Source organism: Anguilla rostrata, chromosome 18 (assembly GCF_018555375.3).
Source record: "Anguilla rostrata isolate EN2019 chromosome 18, ASM1855537v3, whole genome shotgun sequence".
NCBI lineage: Eukaryota > Metazoa > Chordata > Actinopteri > Anguilliformes > Anguillidae > Anguilla > Anguilla rostrata.
The window spans coordinates 4,905,504-4,930,503 of NC_057950.1; the positions used below are offsets into that span (position 1 = coordinate 4,905,504).

At 48.6% G+C, this 25,000-nt stretch overlaps 1 protein-coding gene across 3 annotated transcripts in view; it reads left to right on the plus strand.

The window, feature by feature from the left end:
* The first annotated feature begins 2,039 nt into the window (after positions 1-2,039).
* The window catches only part of ltbp1 (latent transforming growth factor beta binding protein 1), a 73,911-nt gene continuing 50,950 nt past the window's right edge, over positions 2,040-25,000 (plus strand). For 2 of the 3 annotated variants that reach the window (XM_064317196.1, XM_064317198.1), the window contains exons 1-9: positions 2,040-2,167; positions 5,572-5,694; positions 9,826-9,993; positions 13,346-13,543; positions 14,626-14,648; positions 16,251-16,353; positions 17,797-17,883; positions 21,224-21,349; positions 21,766-21,891. In XM_064317196.1, coding sequence (XP_064173266.1) covers positions 2,119-2,167; positions 5,572-5,694; positions 9,826-9,993; positions 13,346-13,543; positions 14,626-14,648; positions 16,251-16,353; positions 17,797-17,883; positions 21,224-21,349; positions 21,766-21,891 — 1,003 coding nt within the window. In that variant the 5' untranslated portion in view covers positions 2,040-2,118. The remainder of the gene's footprint in view (positions 2,168-5,571; positions 5,695-9,825; positions 9,994-13,345; positions 13,544-14,625; positions 14,649-16,250; positions 16,354-17,796; positions 17,884-21,223; positions 21,350-21,765; positions 21,892-25,000) is intronic. The other variant, XM_064317197.1, reaches the window with a different exon arrangement.

Here is a 25,000-nt window from a genome sequence, read left to right on the forward strand (position 1 = left end):
ATGGGAGCGAGTAAACGTCTGGTGGTGGGAAAAAAAAAGAAGTTTTTTTCAGTTAATTTCTTCTCCTCTTCTTCCTCCTCGCGGTGTACGATTGTTTGCTGTTCACGTAGGGGTCAGATGGGTTCACGTGCGACAAAACCGCTTGCTTCGGAGGTTTTTATTTTCCTTATTCGGTGCGCTTATCTCTGTCTGCCTCATTTGTCATCGTGCACTTCCTGTTTTCTGTAAGGGGTGAAGGGTTGTGCGAATCCCATCCCATACAGCAGCCCCCCAAAAGTGTGTTCGTACCCTTCAGATATGCTCGTACCCTCCCCTCTGTTTTAAAAGTTGCCATGGGAACTCGAGCGCAGTGAGCCAGGATGTCGGTTTAACGTCTCCATCCATTGCTCTTCCTGCACCCGTCTGGGTTCATTCCGGTGTCCTTGTCAGAATTTTTGGGAATCGGCTTACTTAGCGTAAGAATCCCAAACTTTCGCGAAAGAGGGAACTTCTGCATGATAATGACCCAAAGTGCGCATCAGCATCTGAAGGAAAATGGCTAGGGTGGGGTGGGGGGTTGGGGGGGGGGGCGGCGGCAGATACACACAATCAGTATTCTGGACCAGCCCCGGCGGTCCTCTGATATTGCGCTTTGTAGTCGAGAAAGGCGTTCAAGATTGAAAAGCAGGAGAGACCAGAGGGAGCTGGACACCTTCTGCCTGGAAGAATGCGATCAGTGATCAGCAGGGAAACACATTCCATCGCTCCATGTGGCCTTGACAGTACTTTGCATGGTTTTATTAATGCACAAAAATGTCTATGTGTTTCGATGTGCATGTGCACGGATTTATGGTTGCGTGTACATGGGTGTGTCTGTGTGCATATTTGTGTACATGTATGTGTACTTTGCCAAGACCCATACCCCTGGGTTGATTAGTATTCGGAAGGGAGACCTGGAAAACGTCCGGAGTTCTCAGCTGACCAATGAGGTTAAATAAAGGGATTGGAAAGATGCATGAATAAAAATAAATAAATCTGTGAATCAACAACTGTTGCAAAGGGTCAGAAATGATTGAGTGGAGGACTTTTCATCACGTTGAGATGGAAGGTGTTTTAGGCGTCACTGACGCCCAGGCTGTCTGTGCCCACGGTACCTGGGCCCCTCCCACTCAGCACATGCTCTGCGAGGCCTTGTGTGTGTGTGTGTGTGTGTGTGTGTGTGTGTGTGTGGGTGTGTGAAACGTGACATCACCCCTCAATGTGTCATCCGTCAAGGTACTCAGAGCGGTGGGCGGTGGGAGATGGGGAAAGGGAGTGAGACGGAAAGGGGTTCAGAGGGCTTCATGGAGGGAGGGAGTGATGGATAGATGGAGAGAGAGGGAGATAGGGAGTGAAGGATGGAGGGAGAGAAGGAGTGAAAGATTGAGGGAGAGTTTTTGTTAGCGTGGCTGCGGGTGGTTTTGTCTGACCGAGCTCGCTCTGACATTCTGTAGCTGGCAATAATGAAAGACGTAACCCCCCCCCCCCCCTCCCCCCGCACCCCAGACACACCCGCCCACCACCCTGGCTGTGATGGAATGGGTCAGCCGAAGTACAACAGAAGTGCTGGAACTGAGTAGCCACAGTGGACCCCCGCCACTGCAGAACTCCCCTGAGTAGTAGTCCACTTCTCTGAGTCACCAGAAGTCGTCTTTTCGGCTGAAATCGGGAAGAAACGAAAAGCGAAACAGCAGCTGGACTGAGCTAAAAATATCTTGAAACGTCTGAGCGGATAGCAAAATACAGTGTGCAGTGGCAGGTTTGCGATAGCTGCTACGGCTAACGCTTCCTTTCGACCGGCCTACGAGTCGTAAGAAAAAGGGGTGAGCGAGCTACAACTCGAAACGATTCTCTCACTAGCTTACCAGCTTCGGCGGTTGGGGGTGGGGGCGGGGGGGGGCAGGGGGAGGGAACACAGTGCTTGCCAAAATAACGAGCCAACCTGCTTTTGTTTATGGTTCCCTAATTCAATGGCTTCCGAAAATGTATCGAGCACTTTAAAGGTCTCGGGGTTTGACGGGCTGGTGAGCGGCGAGTTCTTTTTAATCGTTTCTCTCGTTTTCTTTCCCAGCCATCCCTCTGTCGGGCGTGAGGTTCACAATGGACTGCCCCCAGGGGTACAAGAGAGTCAACAACTCCTACTGCCAAGGTAAGGCTCTGGCCTGGGTCCCTGCCGCCGCCGTTAACTCTGTCTGGGGCCGCGTCCGCGCCGCTTGGCTTTTTATCGTTTTTTTTTTAACGCCACAGGAAAGCGCGAACGGGAGCGAGCTCTCGCTGTTTTTTTTCGCGGCGCGGGGACGCGAACGACCTCGCCGAGAGAGAGAGAGACAGAGAGAGAGAGAGAGAGAAAGAGAGAGACAGAGAGAGAGAATATGTCTCTCTGTCAAGGAGATAATTCTCTGCCCTGACGATCAACCTCCCTTTGTGCGGCTGCCAGCAAACATGGCCGTTCACCTGCGAACAGCGCCCTCTGCTGGCGGACCTGGCTACATTCTCACCGCAGGGTCACACCCCCCCCCCCCCGCCCGTGTCTGCCGACGGAATGCAAAGGAAGCGGGTTTTTCATTCATGGGTCCCCCTCCCCCCTCACCCCTCCTGCCTCCCCCCACCCCCCCACCTACCCCAGACACACAAATCACCTGAAATCCGTCAGGCGAGGAAAGTTTTCTCTCTCTCTCTTTCTCTCTCTCTCTCTCTCTCTCTTTCTCTCTCTCTCTCTCTCTCTGCTTCTTCCTTCTTTCTTTCTTCTCCGCTGGCGATCAATCCTGCTTTGGTTAAAGTGAAGCGGTGTGCAGTGTGTGTGTGTGTGTGTATGTGTGTGTGGAGAAAGAGCAGGTGCCATATTTGATCGATTCCCTCTGATCTGTATGGAGTCTGGGTATGATGACGAACGATGCCGGCTATGCATCAGGACTGGCATGGGGGGGCCCATTGGCTGGGGGGGGGGGGGGGCGCTCAGAACCTCTGGGTCCGTTTGGTTCCACCTGGAAACCCCCCCCCCCCCCCTTGCCGGGGCCAGCGATGGTACCCCGTCCTCCCCCCCCCCAATTTAACCTCACCCCCCTTGGAGCGTCTCGGGTATTGGCTCGCCGCTCGTCCAGGTGCAGCGCTCCTCCGTGCCGTAGGAGGTGGAGGTGGAGGAGGAGGAGGAGGAGATGAAGAAAAGTCACTCCCGAATACGCTCCTCTCCCACTCCACTCGGGCACAGCGTGCGCCTCTTTCCCCGTTCCTTTGCGTTTTTCCGCGAAAATGCGAACGAAGTCTGGGAGTGTTTGGAGGTTCACAGCGCCTGTTAGGGATCACATGACGTTGGCCAGGATTGGAGGATTTCGTGTGAATCTGTGGATTTTTTCCCGGCCTGTTCGAAGGCCTAAATTGCGGTGTGTGTGACGAAGGGGGGGGGGGGGGCCTGCACCTCTCTTGGTTGTTTTGATTTTTGCGGGCACGACAGCGGCCACCAGGGGGCAGCACCACGGAACTGCGGTCGGGACAGCGCCTCCACGCCGGCTAGCCAAAACCGCTACTAAAACGAAACGGGCCGGGAGACCTGCTCGCTGCCTGGTCTGGTTACTGCCAGGGCGGACGGGCAAACTGGGCCCAGACAGGGCTATTTCTGGGGGGGGGGGGGGTGAGGGGTGGTTATGACTCACCGTGCCTCACCACATCCTGTTCTTTTATTATTATGCCTTTTTCTTTATTGGCCAGATTTTATATTCAAGACCGTTTTTGCTTTTTGCTTCTTCAGAACCTCCAGGCTCACGTGCTTCCCGATTGACCAAATCTGGCCAAAACCAGACCAGTGAAAATAAACAGTGAGAGAGAGTGAGGATTGTTCCTCTGTCTCTGGTGAATGAGCCTGAAGACCTTGATTGACTTTGGTTCTGTGGTCAATGGAGGAGGTTTGAATGCATTCTTTCCCCTCTAGCATGGGTCCCAGTGGGCCTTGTCTTTCTGAGTATCTCTAATTGCCTTTATGCAAGGGCTGTGTGACTAATACACAGGGTGTGACTTTGCACAACAGATTTTTATTGTGAGGTCATAATGAGTTCTTGTGTTGACCCAATCGCGGCCGACCCCTCCCGAAATTCCCATTGTGACATCAGTAGCACTTGACTGCTGTCAGAGGAGCAGAGGAAGATTGTGTCATGGCTGGGCTGCTTGTTTCACCTGCTCAGTCCGTGCTGTTATAATCCTGGAGGTAATTACTTTGTCAGCCGGGTGATTGACAGCAGCGATGGGCGGGGCTTGCAGCAGATGTCGAAACTGGGACAGCGTGTTTGCACACAAACCGCACGCCATGATGATTACCACTCTCGGGTGTCTTCTGCCATTAAATGGAATGTGTGAACAAATGTGTTTTTTTTTTTTTTTTTTTCCTTCTCAGGGATTTATGATTTGGGCATCTTATCGTTAAAAACTGAGTTGGAATGCCTCTGTTGACTCTGGGGAAGCCAGTAAGAGAGCTGTTGTCTGCCTGAAGTGAAACGAAAAAGAATTAAAGTTTCATTGTGTGTGTGTGTGTGTGTGTCTGTAGCCTGTATGTGTGCGCCTATGACTCTGTGTGTGTGTGTGCGTGTGTGTGCGTGTTTGCATGTGTGTGTGTGCGCGCATGTGTGTGTGTATGTCTGTGTGTGTTCCTGCGTGCCTGTGTGTATGTGTATCTTTTTTTACTCTTTGGATCCATGGTCATTTGCCGCGGTGGGAGAGCAGTGCAGGCTGGGATATTGGAGGATGCTCTGTAGCTTGCAGGCAGCGCCGGTGTGCGGTTCTGCTGCTTGTCCGGTTGGTGCTCTGGCTGCCGCCGGCATCATTCCGGCAGCTTGGCGGCACGCGGGTGCTTTCCCCCCCCCCCCCTCTCTCCGCGGTAGTGCTTCAGTGACCGGGGTGGCTCGGACGCGCTCCTTCCTTCCTGTTTAAAGAAGCGAGGCTCGTTTTTTTCGGACGGCTGCGGGTCTGTTTCAGTCGGGCGGGCCCTCGGAAGCCGCCGATCGTCTCCGGTTGCGAGGGGAGGAAGCGGAGCGGATGGGTTCGTGCGCCGGAGCAGCCGCCATCGGCTGGTGGCGGGGGGGCCGGGCGGGGGGGGGGGGGAGTTTCCCTCCCGGTGGTTCGTTCCGCTGGCTTGGCCGCGGCCCCCTGGCTCTCGCTGCAGATTCATGGGAAGGGGGGGTACTGCGCTTTCCCGTTCCCACAAGGAACTCAAAAACCCACAGCGCCCAGGGTCTGGGGCGAAGCCTCGTGCTCCCCAATGAATTTATTCCTTTGAGTCATGGACCGCGTGACCATGATTCAACCGCTGGCCTCTGGAACGGACGGTGATTGGCTGGGAGAGGGGGCCCCCCTCAACAGCCAAATTCTTACCCAAAAAAACCTGTTCTCCACAGTTCTCCATGGCACGCAGTGTCCAGGTTTTAGTTTGTGAATTTGTGAAAGATACAGAGAATGGGGTTCAACAGGAGTGCACAGGAGGGCAAAGTCACAGAGTAGAAAGCTTTTCTTTGTTTCCCTGTATCTTTGTTTTTTTTTTTAAACTTTATTCCTTGCTGTTGCTTTCAGACATCAACGAATGCCAGCTGCAGGGGGTGTGCCCCAACGGCGTGTGTGTGAACGCCATGGGAAGCTTCAGGTGCTCCTGCAAGCCAGGCTTCATCCCCGACTCCTCCCTCCGCACCTGCATCCGTGAGTCACACACCGCACCTCGCCCGCCGTGCCTGTAATCTACGTGTGTGTGTGTGTTCATATATTTCAACTTCATTATGTTCGTGTTATTTATCATATATATATAAGTTTCTGGAGGCCCTGAAGATGTGTGTGCATGCGTGACAGATTGTGCTCTTTCTCATATACGCTTTCCCAGAATTCATTGCAGCAGACTGTGGTGGGCCAGCTAAGAATTTGTTGCTCTCAGACGGTTCCCAGAAAAGTTAAGGAAGTTAACTTAAAAAAAGTTAAGGAGGAAACGTGCCCAGTGCTGCTTACCCTTGTCCGGTTATTCCTTCAATGTTACTTTTGAGTCCCAAGGAGCATTTGCAGGTACAGCTCAAGAATGTTTGTTTCTGGGACGTTATTGAAGTATTTTAATCGTGGATGACAACATGTTCATTTTTATCAAAAAACCGATAGTAATGTTCAACGAATCTGCCATTTCAAAGCTTTCGGTTAGAGCGTTCCTAAAACAGTGTTTTCTTTCCCATGACAAAATAATAACTATCAGGGGATGTTGCCGGGAAGTTTACACGTGGTATGCCCGGCACAACATGTGACAAAATGTTATCTCATTCCCAAATGACAAATCACAATGTTCCCCAACATCCCAAACATATCTCATTAGTGTGGAACTATGGAGGGCTGCAAAATATCATCTGACCACAGTATACTCTCATGACAGTGAACAGAGTGGGATAAGCCAGAGGTCACTAAATCCATTCCACTGCACCAGTGTTTCCCCCAACCTCACCCCCACTCCTACCCACACCCACACCCCCAACCTCATCCCCAAACCCAGCCCACACCCACACCACCATCACCAACCCCCAGTCCCACACACCCCACCCCCACTCCTACCCACACACACAACTCCAACCCCCCCACCACTCCGCTCCCATCAGCACCCACACCCCCACTCCCACACAGCCACCCCCACCCACCCCCACTCCCACATCTCCCCTACAACCCCCACCCCAAGCTCCTCAAGATTGCAAAAAGCAAAAATAAAATAAAATAAAATAAATACAAGCGGTCTGATGGAAAAGGCATGGCCTATCTTAGCTGAATGCTGGAAGCAGTGCCCTGAAGGAAGTGCTCAATCTCCTCCGCTGCCCTGCTCTCAGCGGGCAGAACAGCATCAGTCACCCCTCCAATGGCGGGGGGGGGGGGGAGAAGACACCCATGAGTCTTCCGTGTGCCGCGACGCTAGCCTGCTTCTTGAGTTAGGAACATCTCTCCACTCTGACAGTTCTGCTGGGCTTCCTCTGTTCCACACCATTTTTTTTTTGGTCCTCCCTCGTCTGTGTGTTTTTGCCCTGGATGAAAGATTTGAATTGCTATTCATCAATCGCAGAAATCAATGAGGTGACACCACTCTTCACATTTAAGCCCTGAGGACAAATAATGTTTTTCTTTCAAAGGGGGGTTATGGGCGGGGGGGGGGTCAGGGGAGAATCCCTCAGGGATACTCAGGGTATTCTTCCATGTTCCATGTTGTTTTATTATTTTTTTTAATTAATTTAACATGATTGCCTTCCTCATGCTGTGTGTGTGTCTCTGGAATGGATAAATGATGTTGCCGCTGGGAAGCGCAGTCTTCTCTCCTCCTGTTCTGGCTGTTCAACCCTGCAAACTGGCTGGCTGGCTGTTTTCAGATTTGGGTTGAGGGGGGTGTCCACCCTCCCTCCCCCTGGTCCTGAGGGTCAGGCATGGTGTGGCCTGGTCGCTTGTGCCACCATGTGTTGGTTAATGACAGTGTTGCATGGCAATAAGGGTAACCTGCCCCTGACAGGAAGTGCTTGCTCTGACCTCCTGTCCTCCGCTATATACTGCTGTACCCTGCAGGAACGTGTAGGCGCAGCATCAGTGAAAACTCCTCGCATCCCACATCCTGTTGGGCTGCAGTGCGCTGTCTCTGCACGGTTAAATATCTCTGAAATAGTGTGTTGCAAGATTTTTTTTTCTTTCTTTCTCTTCTTCTTTTTTTATGCGACTGTAGTATTATCTGATCCCGGCAGTCAAGCGTTTGAGGCTGATTTTCTGCATGTTCAAAGTCTCAAGGAAATTATGGTCAAGAAACAACACAACTGTTATTTATTAGTTTAAAAAAAGTGGACGACTAATCAGTCAGGCTCGAGCGGTGAATTGACACAGATCATTACAGAACCACACCTCAGGTATCAATTTTTTCTTCCTCACAATCGCCCTGACCCCCACTGCCCCCCAAGCCCCCAGCCACACCTGGTTAATTGCACCAGGTGACATCACACCTGTGTTTTGTGAGGTTGACATAGGGCACGGAATGAGGTCGTGTCTTTGATTCTTTTGACGCACCACAACAGACTCCCCCATCCCCACGTGGTCTTGGTCGGTCCTAGCGAGCACGTAGAAAAACCCAACCCCCTCGCCCATTATATATTGTGTACTGTGTATATTATTCCATGCATTTTTTATTTTTATTTGTATCTGGTTAACGGTTCAGAGCTATAACCAAACAATACTGCTGTATGGTTCCATATGAAAAGCCTTGTACAGGCAGGCGTCGGACTGATTCTGCTCAGAGCGTTGTGCAGTAATGTCTCTGTTCAGCTGCTTGTGCGCAGTCATTACGTTGCATTTCTTTGAGGCGTTTAGCCGACGCTCTTATCCGGCAGCCCTGCGTAAACTCTCCGATTTCAGGGTTTGTTAAACTAGTCCCGGCGGATTTCTGCCTGAAACGCTGTACAAAACATGCGCTGCGATCCTGACTCAGAGATATAGGGGGGCAGCAGTCCTCCTACACACTTATATTTTACGTTATTTAGGTATTTCACCTTGGTTTAACGAGGAAAGTCTACATGATGAAAACTACATTATCGTTCTTCCGTGGCAACCTGGGGGAATCACAGTGGTGAGGGAATGCCAGGGATAATGCGTCCAATCAGACGGATGATTGGGTGGATCGTTCTTTGCGGGAATTTGACCCGGAGATTAAGGGTTAATACTCTTCCTCGGCTTAACATCCAATCCAAAGGACGGCGCCTTCATCTCTGTGCAGGGGCTTTGGATTTCCTGTTTCCGTCCAGAGGAAAGAGCGCCCCCTACTGGCCCGCAGAACGCCTCTTCCGACAACGACTTGCTTTTTTTCCCCTAGGAGGTTTCCCATCAAAATGCTAACCCCAGTCCGCACCTGCCTTGCTATGTCAGTTTGACATGAGAAGGGGTACGGGATGGTGTGGCTGCTGGTGCAGCATCCCTCCTGTAGTCCGTAGAGCTCATTTTCTCTTTGGTCACCGGTGCAGTCTGTGCCCCTCCTCCCATGATCCCTTGCTGCATGCATGTCCTGTCCTTGGTTCAGAAACAGTCACAGCTGCTGTACTTTACCCAGTGGTGCTCAGAGGTGGAAAATCCAGGTTCAAAAAGTGGAAAAACAAGCATTCCCCAGTATTTTGTTCCAATCACCTGGATTTGGCAATTAGCACAATTCTTCAGCCGAGAGGTTGAATTAATTAGTGAAATCAGCTGGCCGAGTTCCTGGTTTGAAGAAGAACATGGCAGGACTTTTTGTTTTCTGGTCCCTGGACTTTCGACCTCTGGCACTGGTACCTGCAGGCACGGTTAGTCCACTCACTTTTTGTCTGACACACGGATTCACCCCCACGTGCACCTGCTGTACACAGCTCACCTGTCCATTGTCTGTGTTGTGCTTGTGTGTTTTAGCGTTTCAGAGTTTTAGTGGTGTTTGTTTTTGTTCCTCCCGGTTCAAAAATGCATTGAGGAAACCATAAACCCGTTTGAACTTTGACCTGTGACCTCTGGTTCTGCAGTCACTGCTACTGAGGGGGGTTTTCTCAAGCATTTTTGATGTGGTTTTCATTTTTTTTTTAATGTGTTTATTTATTTATTTACCTTTAGCTCATTGTTTTTCATCTTTTTTATGTGTGTGTGTTCGTGGAGATTCTGGTGAAGGGAATTTCTTTATTTTTCTCTTTCTTTTTTCTTTTCTTTCCTATGTGTCTCACTCTGGCGCACACCCCTCCCTCTCCCCCCACCTCCTCCCGCCTCCTCCTGCCACCTCCCACCACCTCCTGCCACCTCCTGCCGCCTCCTGCCGCCTCCCGCCAGCCGATACCCCTGCGGTCCGCGAGGAGAAAGGGGCTTGTTTCCGATTGGTGGGTTTGGGGAAGCAGTGCTTGCACCCGGTGTCGGTGCAGCTGAGCAAACAGCTGTGCTGCTGCAGTGTGGGCAAGGCCTGGGGTCCGCGCTGTGACAAGTGTCCCAGTCCTGGAACAGGTAAGGCCCGGGCCAAAAAAAAAACCAAAAACAATCAAACACCTCCATCCCTCAGGGGTGGAGAGACAGAGCAGGGCTTCAGAAAGAGGCACTGCTGGGTCTGCCCGTGCCCTCCACCTCTCCTCCACCTGTCCTCCACCTCTCCTCCACCATCCCCCTCTCCCTGCATGGGTTTCTCTGTTCTGTCGTTTAGTTGCTTCTCACTGCAATCACCGCCCCGCCCCGCCCTGTTCGTCCAATAAGATTCTAACACCTTTTTATAACGAGGCTGTTCGATGTGACAAGCAGAATCGTTGTCATGAATAATTTGTTTTCTCTGTGGCTGCAGTTTGGTTTCCCGTGAGTTAGCATGCAGCAGCCTGACTCATGGAAGATCTAATGCAAAGCTACCTTTACAAAAAAACCACAGTAAATGATTTCAGCAGTCTGGTGTCTCCCAAATAAAAAGCATCGTATTCATGTTGTATATCCACCACCAAGCGCCTTTTGCATTGCAAATGTAGATGACAATAAATTTTATCACGCCACAATACACAATACTTCAACAGTGTTATTACAAAGAAACTCATAAATCTCTTTTGGAAGTGTACACTGATGTTGCTCAGAGAGAGTGTGCAGGCGAATGGAATTTTTTTTTTTGTGAAAGTGTAAAAATCTTTTTTTTTTTTTTTAAAAGCACTAGAAGTTATCCCTGTGTGGCCACATCTGCGTAGGAGAAAATCTCAATAAAGAGCAGGAACAGCGAAACGGCGGAGAACAATAGGGGCGATGATGGATGGCCAGTGTGCGCGCGGAGGCCCCCCCGGTTTGGGCCGGTCTCCGGTGCCAGCCGGGCCGTTTGAAACGGGCGCGAAGCGTTCCCCCCCTGGGCTCGGCTCGGCTCGGCTCCCTGACACATTCCTGGAGCCCTTCCTCTCCCGCTTTATTAAGAACACCGGGCTGGGGGCTGCGCGTGTGCGTGCCAGAATAACGAGGAGGGGGGGTGGGAGGGGGGCGCGCTGGGGTTGGTGTTAGTCTGTGTGTGTGGGGGGGGGAGGGGCTGGGGTTGCTGTTAGTCTCTAGGGTGGGGGCTGGTGTGACTCCGTTTCCAGTGGTTGTTGTGGGGGGGGGGCGTGTTGTGTTAGTCTGTGTGGGGGGGGGGGGCTGGCTGTGACTGCTCCAGTAGTCTGTTTTCATGTAGGGGGGGGGCAGTGTTGGTGTTAGTCTGTGTGGGGGGGGGGCTGGTGTGACTGCTCCAGTGAGTCTGTTTTTGTGGGGGGGGGGCAGTGTTGGTGTTAGTCTGTGTGTGGTGGGGGTGGGCGGGGGGAGTGTTGGTGTTAGTCTGTGTGGGGTGGGGGTGGGGCGGTGGGGGGGGCTGGTGTGACTGCTCCAGTACGTCTGTTCTTTGGTGGTTCCCGGCACGGGGCTTGTGGGTAGATTAAGAGCCGTGACCGGGGCAAGGAAAGGCACGCGGCCTGTTAATCAGGAAATAAACTTGAGCAGACAGGCGGGATTAGCGTGGCCATTTCACGCTCGGCCTCGCTATGAAGGACAGGCCGTCTTCTTCTTTATTTTATTCTTTATAGGAGCACCGGCCGGCCCCCTGACATTTAGCCAGACGACAGGAAGTCCTTGCCATCGGGACACCGAGCCGGTTTTCAGCGTCCCCTGCTTTATTGTGATTGGCCGAGGCCCCGGCATTTTAACAACCTGTCTCCGAATTAATGCACCCAGAGTCCTACGTAGGCACATGTCGGCCATCAGGGAAATGATTGGCTGATGAGACAGGAAAAGGCCGTGTAGATGACATTAACGCAGGTGATGTGCTTTTCTGTTACTGCGTCCCAGCCTGCGCTCATGGGTGAGACAAAACATGATTATTTTTTTTTCCTCCGCTTTTGTTTCCTTCACCTACAAAAAAAAAAAAAAAAATTGTTGCCGGCCTCGATATGTTGGTATATCTCCTTACACCGGTCTAGCCTGAGCTTTTGTTAGTGAAGAGTTGCGGGGGTTGCATTGATGATTTGGGGTCGAGCAGCCAGGAATCCGTGACTCATCCTCAGCATCGTTATTATTATTATTATTATTATTACTGATGGGGCAGAAGAGCTCCCTCTCCTTTTCTGTCTCTGAGGTAAGAGAGGAGGAAATCTCCCTCTCTCTCTTATTCACGTCCGAGCCCCTCTCTGAAGAGGCTGCGCTCCGAAATGAGATTCCGTGCCGGGTGCTCGTCCCGCTGGATCGAGTGTCCCTCTAATACCTGCGTAATTGAATTATATTTATCCGCTAATTGCTGCTTAATCGCTACACAAGCGCAGATTGCCCCCCTCAGTAATTACGTGTGTAAACACACGAGCCGTTTCAGGCGATGCGAGTTTACGTTTAGATGTTTGGATGTAATAGTCGGGGTCACAAGGGCGCCGAATGCGAGAGAGAGGCTCCTGCGTTTTCAGCACGAACCCCGTGGTTTAATCACATGGGTGCCGACGCCATTTTGTAGACGAGGCTTCGACCGAACGGTTGACTTGACGCGGAGAGTGGAGCTGGAGAGGCCTCTTTCCCCGGCCCTTTCCAGAGTAGCTTTCGCCGTCGAAGTCGAAGCGTTATCATCGTTTTTTTTTTTTACACAAAAAGTCGCAACACAACTTCTTGTGCAGATGAAACCCAGAGGGTTTTTTTTTTGGCTTAAAGGTTTAGCGTTTCTGTGGCTAATTCAGGTTAGCGAGGAACAGTGGGGAAATACACACGGGGCCAAACGGATGGGTGGTGTGTTTGACTCACTCACGGTAAAAGACTCTCTGAACTCAGGAAGGGGCAAATCGCGGGACCGGTCGACCGCACGCTGGTAATATCTGTTTGCGGGACGGCGCAGATGTTCGGGGAACAGCCAAAAACAAAGCACCCCCGCTGCCAAGATCCCAAGATCAGACCCAGAATCAGGTCCGTTTTTAAGATGAAGTAACGGGGGTCTGCGGCTTCTGTGCGATCGAAGACAGACTCTGGTGGTTGCGCAGATTCAAAAAGCGTTTAAGGATTTATCTTGTACACTTCCCCCCCCCCCCCCCCCCCCCAGACGTTCTGATTTAACTTTCTCATTGTGCATTCGCTGCCTGGTTTCCATTACCAGGATGGCTAATCTCTATGGAACCCCCCCCCTCCCCCCCCCACACCAGAGATTAACAGTGTTTGGGGTGGGATTGGCTGATAAAAATGTAATTTTGATTTCGGATGCAAGTGCGCTTGGACACTAATTGAGTTTGGAGGCACACACACACATATAAGACTGAAGTCCCTTTTGGAAAAGGATGACACATTTATCTCAGTTGCCGCGACGTTAACACTCTCTTGTCTCTGGCCTTCTCTGCCCGTTCAGCTGCCTTCAAGGAGATCTGCCCGGGCGGGATGGGGTACACGGTGACCGGCACCTACCGTCCGAAACCGGTCAACCCACCGGACAGCAGGCCCCGAATCACGCATGAGGCGCCCCAGGTTCCCCCTCTCCCGTTACCCACGGTCCAGAGACCCGTGGAAGCTCTGAGCGTCACTGAGAGACAGCTCCCGGACGTCCCAGGTGAGTCAGCCGCCGCAGGTCACGTGAGAGAGAGAGAGAGACCCGCCCACCTCTCTCCCAGACTACGTTTCCCATGAGGCAATGGGAGGCAGTAACGTGAACAAGGAAAAAAGGGGAAAAGGGAAGGTCAGGTTATTTGCAGTGCTCCACGTGGTTCCATCAGAATTAAAGCCTGGAATTAAATCAGTAATTTCTACTTAGGTTTTACAGGTAAATTGAAGTGTTACTTTTGTTGGGGAGTGGGGTTTTTTTCCCCACCCGCCTTTTTTAAAAATTGTGGGTCAGGCTTAAAGATGCATGTTGGCTTGAACACAGGCTTCAGTGTAGTGCGGGCAACTCAAAAGGCCGACGCCGATGTGCCTCATCAGTGGATTGGTGGCGGCTTTTGTCATTTCCTGTGGATGTGGTGTCGGCCACGGCGGCATCCCCCTGCAAACAGAGAGCAGTGTTTGTCCTCCAAGAAGAAGAAGAAAAAAAAAAAGTTTTGAGATCTGTGTTAAAAAAAAAAAAAAGAATCTACTCAATTCCTCCCACAAGGCAGGCTAATACACTCCGAGCCTCAGTACCTCGCAGAACCCTGTTCTGGAACGGAGTCAAGTTCTTCTCCTTTTGTTATTCAGGATGCGCTTGTCACTTATCAGGAGAGAGGATCTCGGCAGTCAGTTTCCCAAATTATTGTTAAGCCCCTCTGAAGCTCAAAGGAGGGCGGGTAGGCAGTGCACCAAGACCTTCAAACAACAACAGCAACAACAACAACAAAAAAAAGCATTCCAATCAAGCGCTCTGATTAATATGTACCACAAGGGGGTTTATTTGAAATGTTATCGTCTTTACTCCACTGCTCTCTGCTACTCGTGCTGAATTTGATTTTGTTCAAGTACATATGGCGACAAAAAGTCACCATGCGCTCGAATGAGAAAAGAAACTAGTTGTGGATAGTGTCACAAAAGGCTGTAGTGTCACACTTTGGTGTTGCAGTACAGCCATTGAAGAGGGGAAAAAATGGTACGGCTGGGTTTGTCTTACTTCCATCTGAGACCTTTTGTTTTTTTTTTTTTTTCCATTGTTAATTTTCAATCCAGTAGTCACGGCAGCGCCAGAGGAGGTAGGTCGCGTGCGTCGCTCTCTTAACCGCGGTAGAGAAACGCGTCGCTGCCGCGGCGCTTCTGCATGCAGCGGCAGTCCCGCCCGCCGGCCACCGGCGCCTGACCCCCCCCAACGCCCCCCGCCCCCCGCGGTTACTTTGAGAGAAGCCGCGCACGGACGCAGGAGCACACTGCATGCAGCATCAGCATCAGCATCAGCACCACCTCTGCATGACTCCAGTCCACACTCTCCACTTAACCGCAGAATCGCTGCTAGGCAACACCGGCTGCCTCAATGCCTCAATGTTTCCATCCGCAAACAGCCAAGAAGGAGAACAAGGCTCTCTCTCTTTTTGGATATTATACATTGTAATATTTGTCAGTAAGGGTGAGTTGACTTAAGTTGGCTTAAGAATTGGGATTCAGGGGCAACTTTGCCCTTCACCCATCAAGGAGAACCTAGGCCTGAGTCCGGGCTGGAGTAGCGGTTAGAACGAACATCATCTTTGCTTTGGCGTCCCAACCCCCCCCCCCCCGGCCTAATTTAGCAGTTTCTTTGTGAGTGGTATGAGATTATTATTAGTGTCTCATGCAAGCAAATGAGGATGGTGTATTTGAAAAGCTCTCTTGTGTGAGTCAGTCATATTATTTATGTTTGCCTCGGACTGGGAGGAAGTCAATTAGTTTGATAAGAGCGTTGTGTTTACGCAGAAACCCGGAGTGCTTTCCACACTGTTTTTCAATCAAGGTCAAATTCCGCGTACTTCAGGCCCAAACAAGGATTCCCTGCCAATTAAGATGTACGTAGAAAACGCAGTTTGTAATTTTTCTAGTTTTATTATCACATAAAATTACTTGTGTTTTAGATTAGTTTTACAGGTGCATACTCTGTTTTCCTCTATATAGTATAGAGGAAGATGTTGGGTCAAAGTGTAATTTACTCAGTCCTCTGTTCACTTACTCTGTCATATGTTGAGATTTTGTAGTTTTTTTTTTTTTTTTTTAACCAGTGAGGAATTGAAAGGTGTTGACAATGTGTAAGAGGAGAATGTAAGTGATTAGGGAATAATTCAGTAAATGTAGAACACACTTTTGAGACTTCAAAGGACACTTGAAGCCCTATTCCACAGAGAGGGAAAAAAGAAAAGCACTCCAATTAACAGCTATATACTATGTCAGAGTCTTGGGGGGGAAAAAAAATTATTTAATAATTTTCTAGTATCATTTTTTTAGTGGGTCAGTTTCCCAAACATGGGTTGTCTGCCCCCATCAATTAAATGAATAACCAAGCAAACTGCATTTTACTTGCTCCCCCAAAGGTCTTGTTCTCAAGGCTGCTGGAATCCAAGAAGCTCAACTAAACTTTCTCTTTTCCTTAACTCTCTCACGTACACTCGCTATCTTGGCACCCGCAGCATCGCAGTACAGTGCAGCGCTGTACTGCAGGCGCGTCGAGCATGCGTACACTGTGCATGAGGCCCGCGGAGAGCCGAGTCAGCCGCTGCATCCGACGCTTATCTGGCAACCCGACGATGATAGACACGGCAGGGCCCTCCAAAGGGGGGGCCTTTATACCCCTTCCACTTTTTAAATCTTCTCTGAATCTTGTCTTTGTCGTTTAGGAACTCGTTACGCTCGGTGTTAGCAATAATTCGGTAGTAGAGCCCGGCCAGCCCCAGCTTTCCCCCGGCGTATCGACCATAAGGATGGAGCCCGCCTACCCAGGTGTCTGAACATCCCACCCCCGTCGCCATGGTTTCTGTGTGGGAAGACCAATGGAGCTTCCCTCTTTGTGTGTGTGTGTGTGTGTGTGTACGAATGTGAGTTTGAGCGTGTGTGCTTGTGCTTGTGTGTGTGTGTGTTGTGAGTGTGCGTGTTTGTGTGAGAGTGTGCATGTGTGTTATCTCTGGATCTTCCAGCTCCCCATGGGTATTGTAAAAGCCAAGTACTTGGGCTGCACCACCCAAAATAAATTATTTGAAGATGAATTTCAAAGGTTTCTTTGGCAAAAGAAGGCCAGTCTGCACAAAAAGATCATTACTGATTTACAAGGAACAAATATAAAACCAAAAGGATTTCTTTTAAAGTTTACCAGCAATTTTTTTGGACATTGAAGCAGTTTTGGAAGAATTTATAAAAACGGATACGTTTTTTAAAATGCAACTAAATGCAACATGCCAGATGATTTTATCAGTGCTGGCTTTTTCATTTCCTGATGGTTTATTGGCTAAAAGAACTATGTTACTGCTGTAACATAAAGCTAAATTTAACCCCTGGTGAGATACGATAAAATGGTCCATATTGTATTTGCTATTCAAAGCAACAGCTTTCAATTAGTAGAATATTAAGAAATGGTCCGAAGTGGGTCCATGCAGCACCCAATTAGCTTGTCGTATTCGCCTGCTTAGTCTTTTTGAAGGGGACTATCATTGAGCTTCTGTAATCTGATGGAGATCATATATGCAGTGTTATGTATTAGCTGTTTAATGTCTCTCCTGTGATCATGAAATCATTTTGCCCGGTTAGTGCTCGACACACAGAGCTCGAGCCAGTATGTGATGAAAGCTGATCAAAATAAGTCTCATCACCTGTGCAGTAAATAAATTACGAAGGACCAAGTACATTTCCAACATCTTTTTCCAACCCTGTGTATCAACACACTTTTACTATAATGTAGGTGAAATGTTTACTTTGCCCAGAAAGTTTCTATGTGGATAAATATTGCTGTCAGAAGACTGAATTGATATCTAGCTGCTATATTTGGTCATTTCTTAGAAGAAAGAATATCTAATAAAAGTATTTCTTTTCGCATATGTATACTTATGAATGATGTTGAAACCTATGCCAAAATTGTTTGTTGCAAGACTTAATAGCTGTCGCTGAATTTGATTTGTTTTTGTTTGGTGTATGTATGAAGCAGAAGAAAAAAACATTGTCAAGAAAAGAATAAAAGGATTCTAATTTTGAAGGGGTTTGAGGAGGCGTATGGAAAAAAATGCAGCAGCTGTACTGTTCCTTTTCCAAAAGTTTTTTAAAAGTTTTTTTCCCTTTATTGTTTAATCAGACTTGAAACACCAGGCAGATTTTTGGTTAGATGTTTATTCAGTGACAGACCGCTGCGTGGTGTGGGTCGCTGTTGGTCTGACTACCCCGTTTCTGGGCCTGCAGAGGTGGTGGAGAAGACGTCTCCCCCCGCCCCCGTCGAAATCCTCCCTTCCAGCGCCAGCCAGGACATCGCGCCCACCCAGCTGGCAGGTAACCTAGCAACCGCGATTGTGTTGGGTCGTCGTCATGGCGGCTAACTGGGGCAGCGGGGTACTGTAATGGTTGAGGTCTCAGGTTTGATTCCCGACTGGGGCTACTGCTGCTGCCCCCTTGCTTAACCCGAATTGCTTCAGTATATATCTAGCTGTATACATGGATACTATGTAAAAAAAATAAAAAAATAAATAATAATAATAATAATAATAAAAACATTTTAAATGGTAATGTTGTGTAAGCCATTCTGGATGAGAGTGGCAGCACTGTGGGTACAATTTTTTTTTTTTAAATAATAAGGAGAAGGCACATTTGAATGAATCGTAGTATGTCTGGGCAGATTGTTCAGAAATAGACACTGTTAGCTTTCTAGCTTGTCTGTTAACAGCAGTTTATTTGTGTTTCGACCCCACTGTGAATTCCTCGCAGGTCATCGTAAAAATAGACGGATTAGAGGAATTCGACGCACCTAGGAACTTCACACTCCCCCCCCTTAAAGCCTACCGGCTTTGTCCTTGGGGTTCGCTCCTGTTGTGGAAGTATTTTGGGCCCCTCTAAAATTATGAATCCTATGCGTGCGTGTCTTGGGGTGGGGGGGTGTAGGGGGTTTTGGAGAGGCTTGTAGCAATCAGATGCTGCCTGTTCCCTTTCTAAATAAAACACGCTAACAATCTAAAATAAACACATGGTTTGTACCATGTGGGGGCCAGTATTAGTGACAAGGTTGATCGTTCGATTTCAAAGTGGATTTTGGTCAATACGATGATTAAACTGGACTCGGACTTTGGAAACCTGATTAAAATGCAGAAATTGTAGCTGCCCTAATGTGAAAATGAAATGGCAGCAAAAAAAAAAAAAAAAGGAAATTAAGCAAAAGCTACTTGGAAAACGCTGAATGCCGGGCTCTCATTAGAGATGCTGTTACCGTGGTTGTTGGGCAAGGAAGACCAGACGGCTAATTGGAGTGCTAGTTGAAGCAGCCTATTACGTGACCAACACCTGCTGTCCTGCTTTGATGTCCAGGAGGAGGGCATCCAAAAATTTTTTGGAGCTGAATAAGGAAGGGGGGTGGGTGAGGGGCTGGGGGGGGGGTGGGGGGAGGGGGGTGGGCAAGACAAGCCAAAAAAAACTAGGACCAATCAGAGCCTGCTGGGATATTTCAGTTCCCTTAGCACCAGCCGGAAATCTGAACCTTGGACCTCTTTGGACGTGCCTTTAGGTTTTGCTTCCAGGAGAAGGCGACACCATATTAAATGCCCACAGTAATGTTATAGGTAGTCCCGATGACAGACATTTCAACTAAGCTGCATATTTTCTGTATATTAGCTGCATATACAGTATCTTAATGACACTTTTTTTTTTGTTGCTCTGTTTATTTCAATTGGCCATGCCTCCCACACTTTAAAAATTCCTCTGGGCTGTTTCTCAAAATGGTCCGCCACGAATTTAAGAAAATGTTGTTCTGCTAAATGATTGTAATGTAACATAAATGTTTAATTTGTGTAAGCTAAATAGAACAAGTGCTGAAATCTTGTCCGTTTTTCCTTTTTTAAATTTTATTTTAAAAAGTGTTTGCATTTTCATTATATCCTAAGTAGAATAGACAAGCACCACACGGATGACATTTATACAAATTTACTGTGTTCCACTTCAGATACCAATTTGGCTGTGTTTCCAAAACTCCTGTTCTTCTGTAATCCAAAATCTCAACTTCGCGTGTTTTCAGACAGTGAACATTTCGATCGTTTTTTGTGTCTGCTTTTAGAGCCAGACAAAACCATTTTTATATCTCCGTTGGAGATGATGACATGACAGGAAGCTTAGCCTTGACAACCTTTCGCTAGTTTAACTCGCTATCTAATCAAAGAGAATAATTATCAGTCATTCATATCCTTCAGACCTGGGTCAAATACATATTTGTTTTGGATTCAGATACTTTTCTGTGCTCTATTTATCTTGCCTGGTGTAACTGAGCCAGCCAATATGACCAGAAGGCGGGGTTTGTACTTTTTGAGAGTATTTCATTGGTTCCAATACACCAGACAAGAGCAATAAACAGCAGAGAAGTATTTGAATCCAAAACAAATAGGTATTTGACACAGGTCTGATGTCATTCATCAAAGTTGCTGATTTTTATTTATTTTTATTTTTTAAGAAAGTATCTAGTCACTTTGATGGTGCCGATTGGGATGTGGGGTTTTGTTAGCATGGCTATGGGGTTTTGTCTACTCTCATTAGATGTCAAAGGACATAAATGTTTATGTAACCCATTTATGCAAAGGAATGCATATTTATTGAGAACAGAGATGCATTGTGTGAGTCCGGTTCTGCTCAAGGTTTCTTCCTGCTATCAGTCAGGGAGTTTTTCCTTGCCACTGTTGCCCTAGGCTTACTCTTTGCGGGCCGGTTCTCCATGAAGCTGCTTTGTGACAAAGCTCCTTTGTTAAAAACGCTATACAAATAAAATTGATTGATTGATTGATTGATTGATTGTGTAAGCGGCATAATTTAAACAGCTGGCTTTTGGTCCATATCCTGACCAGCTGATGATGGATGTCTGTCTATATTTAAAATCACTAAGTACTCCTATAATCTGATCCAGCACACTTTTTATTTTAATACAGTAATAAAAAAAAATGCATTCTGTGCCAAATAGTGAAACATTATTCTTTGGATGACAGTTTTTGGGCACGTCAGTGGCCAAATGCGTGTTGGAAAGCTCCCCGAAGGCTAGGGGAACATTTGTTGCATTGTTAAGTGTCTGCATAGCTGCGTGTATTTGATTACTGTGAGCAAAAGCCGTCAGTATCGTCGAACCGAGATGCTTTTCTCCTGCTTTTGCAAGACGACGGCAAAACTAATTGTACGCAATAGCGACTGAATTTAGCCTTTAAGAAAAGGTGGGTGTGTTACTAAGGGAAACTTCCTGGACTAGACATGGTCAGCCATGGGTTCTGGAGAGAAACATTACACTCAATTTGTTTTTCTCAGTCTTCTCATATACCCGTGATTGTTTTGTGGCGTCCAGGATGCATCTTGGCACCATCAAATAATAGCGCATTCTAAAGCATCAGTTGACTGAGAATGGAGAGGTCATTCGGTTATTAGATTTTTCTGCAATGACCGTGCTGTGTGAAATCCACTCTTCTGGGACCTGGTTGGGGAACTTTTGATTTTGGGATGCGAGGAACGCCCCAGTAAGCTTGTGGTGTGAGCCTCCTTTCTCACATCACTGTCCTATTCTCACACTCTCTGTCCTCTCTTTTTTCTCTTTTTCTCACTCTCACTCTCTCTCTCTCTCTCCCTCTCCCTCCCCTCTCTCTCTGTCTGTCTCCAGAGGTGGATGAGTGTCTGGTGAGCCCGGTCATATGTGGCCCAGGTGTCTGCATTAACTCAGCAGACGGCTACACCTGCATCTGCGACTATGGTTACCAGCTGGATGAGGAGGGGACCACCTGTGTAGGTGAGAGGTTCGAGCAGCGCCACACATGACACCCGTCGGAATGGCCTGGCCTTAACTCTGACCCGAAATTTTATTTTTAGTGCCGACAAAAGACTAAAGATTTTTCATGCCATTTAAGTTTGCCAATTGGCAAGAAAAAAAAAAACTTGGAACATAGATCCGGTGGAAGAAAGAATAACTGCCGTTTCAAATGTGTGGCCACTTTAGGCGTTTCCGTGCCTGGATCGCCTCGCAGTCCTGCCACTTCGTGGCTGAATGCTCGTTGACTTTGCTGGGTTTATACGATCCAAAAAAACAAAAAACCAAAGCCCTCGTTCTGGTGGTTTTGTGATATTCTTGCCAGAGAACTCTGCGCCTTGTTGCCATGGTTTTCACCGAGCCGTTGCCTTGGCGCCGGTGCCTTTTCTCTCCCGCAGATGTGGACGAGTGTGCCCAGGGCTCGCTCGTGTGCGCCAACGGCCGCTGCAGGAACACGGACGGGAGCTTCCGGTGCGTGTGCCAGTCCGGCTTCGCCGCCGGCGAGGAAGGGACCAGCTGCGTCGGTAAACCCGTTTCCCCCCCTCTCTCTCTCTCTCTCTCCAGTAACCCAAAAATACAGACGGGGGAACCAAAAAAAAAAAAACGGCGGTCTTGGCGTGGCTGTTTCCGCAAAACGAGATGTCTGGGGTAGATCAACACACGTCGAACCAGAACAGGACACATTTGGGATGGCGATTAGGCCTTTATTTAATTTTAATTTGATTTGATTTATTTATTTATTTTACCAGTCTGCAGTTTTTCGCGTCTGGCTCGGACCAGCTGCGTAGCAACATCCCCAGTTGGGGAGGCCTTTTTTTTTTTGGAAAAAGCCACAAAAACAGAGCATTAACAGGCATCCAAATAATCGTCTTGCCCCCATCCGGGATATAAATATTGTGAACACTGTGATTAGGTGGTTTCTGGTGTTTAAAGATGGAGTTTTTATTTCCCTGCTGACTGAGATGCCTGTTATGCATTATGGTGTGTGTGTGCTATGGCATCTAATGGGAAAGCAATATGCATTCATATTGGATGGAATATGTGTGTTTTATATACCAGGGTGTAGGATGGGGGTGCAGGAGAGGGGTCTGGTGTAGGATGGTGCAGGACGGGGTCTCATGGGTCAAAGGTCATATCTCAATAATAATTAAGATATATGCACATCCTGTTTAGTGCAGCGTGCTGAGCCAAAGGATCTATGATAAACGCGAGCAACGCTCGTAATCTCCGACACACACCTTTATCGGATTCGTAGATTTGTAACAATTAGTTTGAGAATTAAGTAATTAATCAGAAACGGTTTAATTGTATTTGACGGAAGCTCACCCCTCCGAACAGAGACGACTCTTTTGCTTTTGCATGTGCATTCTTGTGTTCACAAAACACCAGATCTGTGGGAAATAATTGGTTACAGGACCACTGGGGAGATGTTGTATTCTGGAAACAAAACTGAATAAAATGTTTATTTTTCCTCAGTTCAGCTCAAAAACAGTCCATTAAGTTTCCCCCCTTTCCTCTTGCAGGAATAGCCCCAGTCCCCCTTTACAAAAGTAAAAACATGCATACAGGAACTCCTTCCCTCCTTCCTAAGGCCTCCACAGGAAGTTACTCTCACCCTCACATCCTGTAGGCATCTCTATGAATCCTGGTGCACACAGGTTGTGCACATCACTTCAGCACCAGAGCTGTGATATAGTAGCTATTTAAACCATCATTCTTTCTTTGCCTTGTGTTGTTGAAGCATCTCCCAGTGCAGTCGCCATTTTGACTTGGTTCCTATTGCAGTATCAGTAGTAGCTTTCACATCCTGATTGACAACGAGCCTGTTGGAACTCTTTTAAGAGTTTCGAGCTGGCAGTCTTGCCAAAAAAACACCCTTCATCTCTGAAGGAAAAAAAAAACAACGGATAAAAAAAGGATCCAGCCGCAAGGAAGATTTAGATTGATGGGTATTCCAGAGAGGTGTAAGTAAATGGAAATCTGAGTGCTTGCAGAGAGAAATGCCCTCCGTTTCAACCTGACCTCTTTTCCAGCTTATCGCACTGAGCTATTAATTAAACATAAACATATTGGATACATGTATCTGAAAACATTTATGAGACACTGGCGGCGTTTGTCAAGTTTTAAAAATTGGTCTGTCTATTTAAAGGTTCTTTAATAGGTTTGTTGGGGGAGAAGTCTTTCCTTCTTGAAGATGGATGTGGTCGCTTTGCTGGATCAAAAGTTGCAATGAGTCACTGAAGAGTGGTTTGATAACGGAGAGAGATCTGTTGTCAAGCCGTATTCTGTCACATAACAAAGCTCGGTTCACTTGGGATGGACCCAGCCTTCCGTAGACTCTCTGGGCTAATGTGATAAAGCAAACTCGTGTGGATTCTCTATCACATATTTCCCCACTGCACCTGTGTTGGATTGAGTTTTGCTCGGCTGTAATCTGAACCTTATTTTCCAGACGGGGCCAATTCGAAATGTACGCGTTGCCGCTGATTGGTCGGGGAATCGGACTATTTGTCCACAATTTTTGAATAATAACGTTTCTCAGGCACGATCTGCCCCAGGCTTACATATGAAGTGCAGAAACTTTAGCCTTAGCCGGGGAGACGGACGACGTCGTGCAGACGCTCTACTCTTCCGCCGTGTCGGGAAACGTTTGGCAGGTTCATCCAAACCGCTGAAAGGATGCACAGGAAAAAAAAAGAGAGACAGAGAGAAATAATGTCGTGCAAAAGTGAAGCCCTGGGGTACAAATGTGCAATTCATCTTGTACGACTTGTCTCACCAAGAAGAAGAAGAAGACGAAGAAGGCGAAGAAGAAGAATGGCCCGATTTTGCAGACAGTCTTTAAAGTGTCATGTGGAAGGGAGCCCGGAGAGTACGGAGTGCGGTTTACCCTCAGACAGCGCGGTTCGGGTGCCAGACGGGACACGACGGGGGCGAGACAGCGGGGGCGAGACAGCGGGGGTGAGACTGAGGGGGGCGAGACTGAGGGGGCGAGACAGCAGGGGCAAGACAGCGGGGGCGAGACTGAGGAGGCGTTGATCACCTCGGTGAGAACCCGCCTCCCAGACCCCGTGCCCGTCGGCGCTGAACGCTGGTCCACTGTCTAAACGGCAGCCGGGGTTAATAAGGGCAGGCTGGCACTGCCACGCTGGTCCACTGTCTAAATGGCAGCTGGGGTTGATAAGGGCAGGCTGGCACTGCCACGCTGGTCCACTGTCTAAATGGCAGCCGGGGTTGATAAGGGCAGGCTGGCACTGCCATGCTGGTCCACTGTCTAAACGGTAGCTGGGGTTGATAAGGGCAGGCTGGCACTGCCACGCTGGTCACTGTCTAATGCAGCCGGGTTGATAAGGGCAGGCTGGCACTGCCATGCTGGTCCACTGTCTAAACGGTAGCTGGGGTTGATAAGGGCAGGCTGGCACTGCCACGCTGGTCCTGTGTGTAACGGCAGCCGGGGTTGGTAAGGGCAGGCTGGCACTGCCACGCTGGTGCTGTGTGTGAGTGAGGGAAGGGGGAGCTGAACGCTTCTGGTGCGCTGTGCTGTAGCACTGCCACAGTCATTTACCTGAGAGCCTCTAAGTGTGTTACAGGTGGTTCAGAGGAAGGGAGAAGAGAGGTGGGATTTTTCTGAAT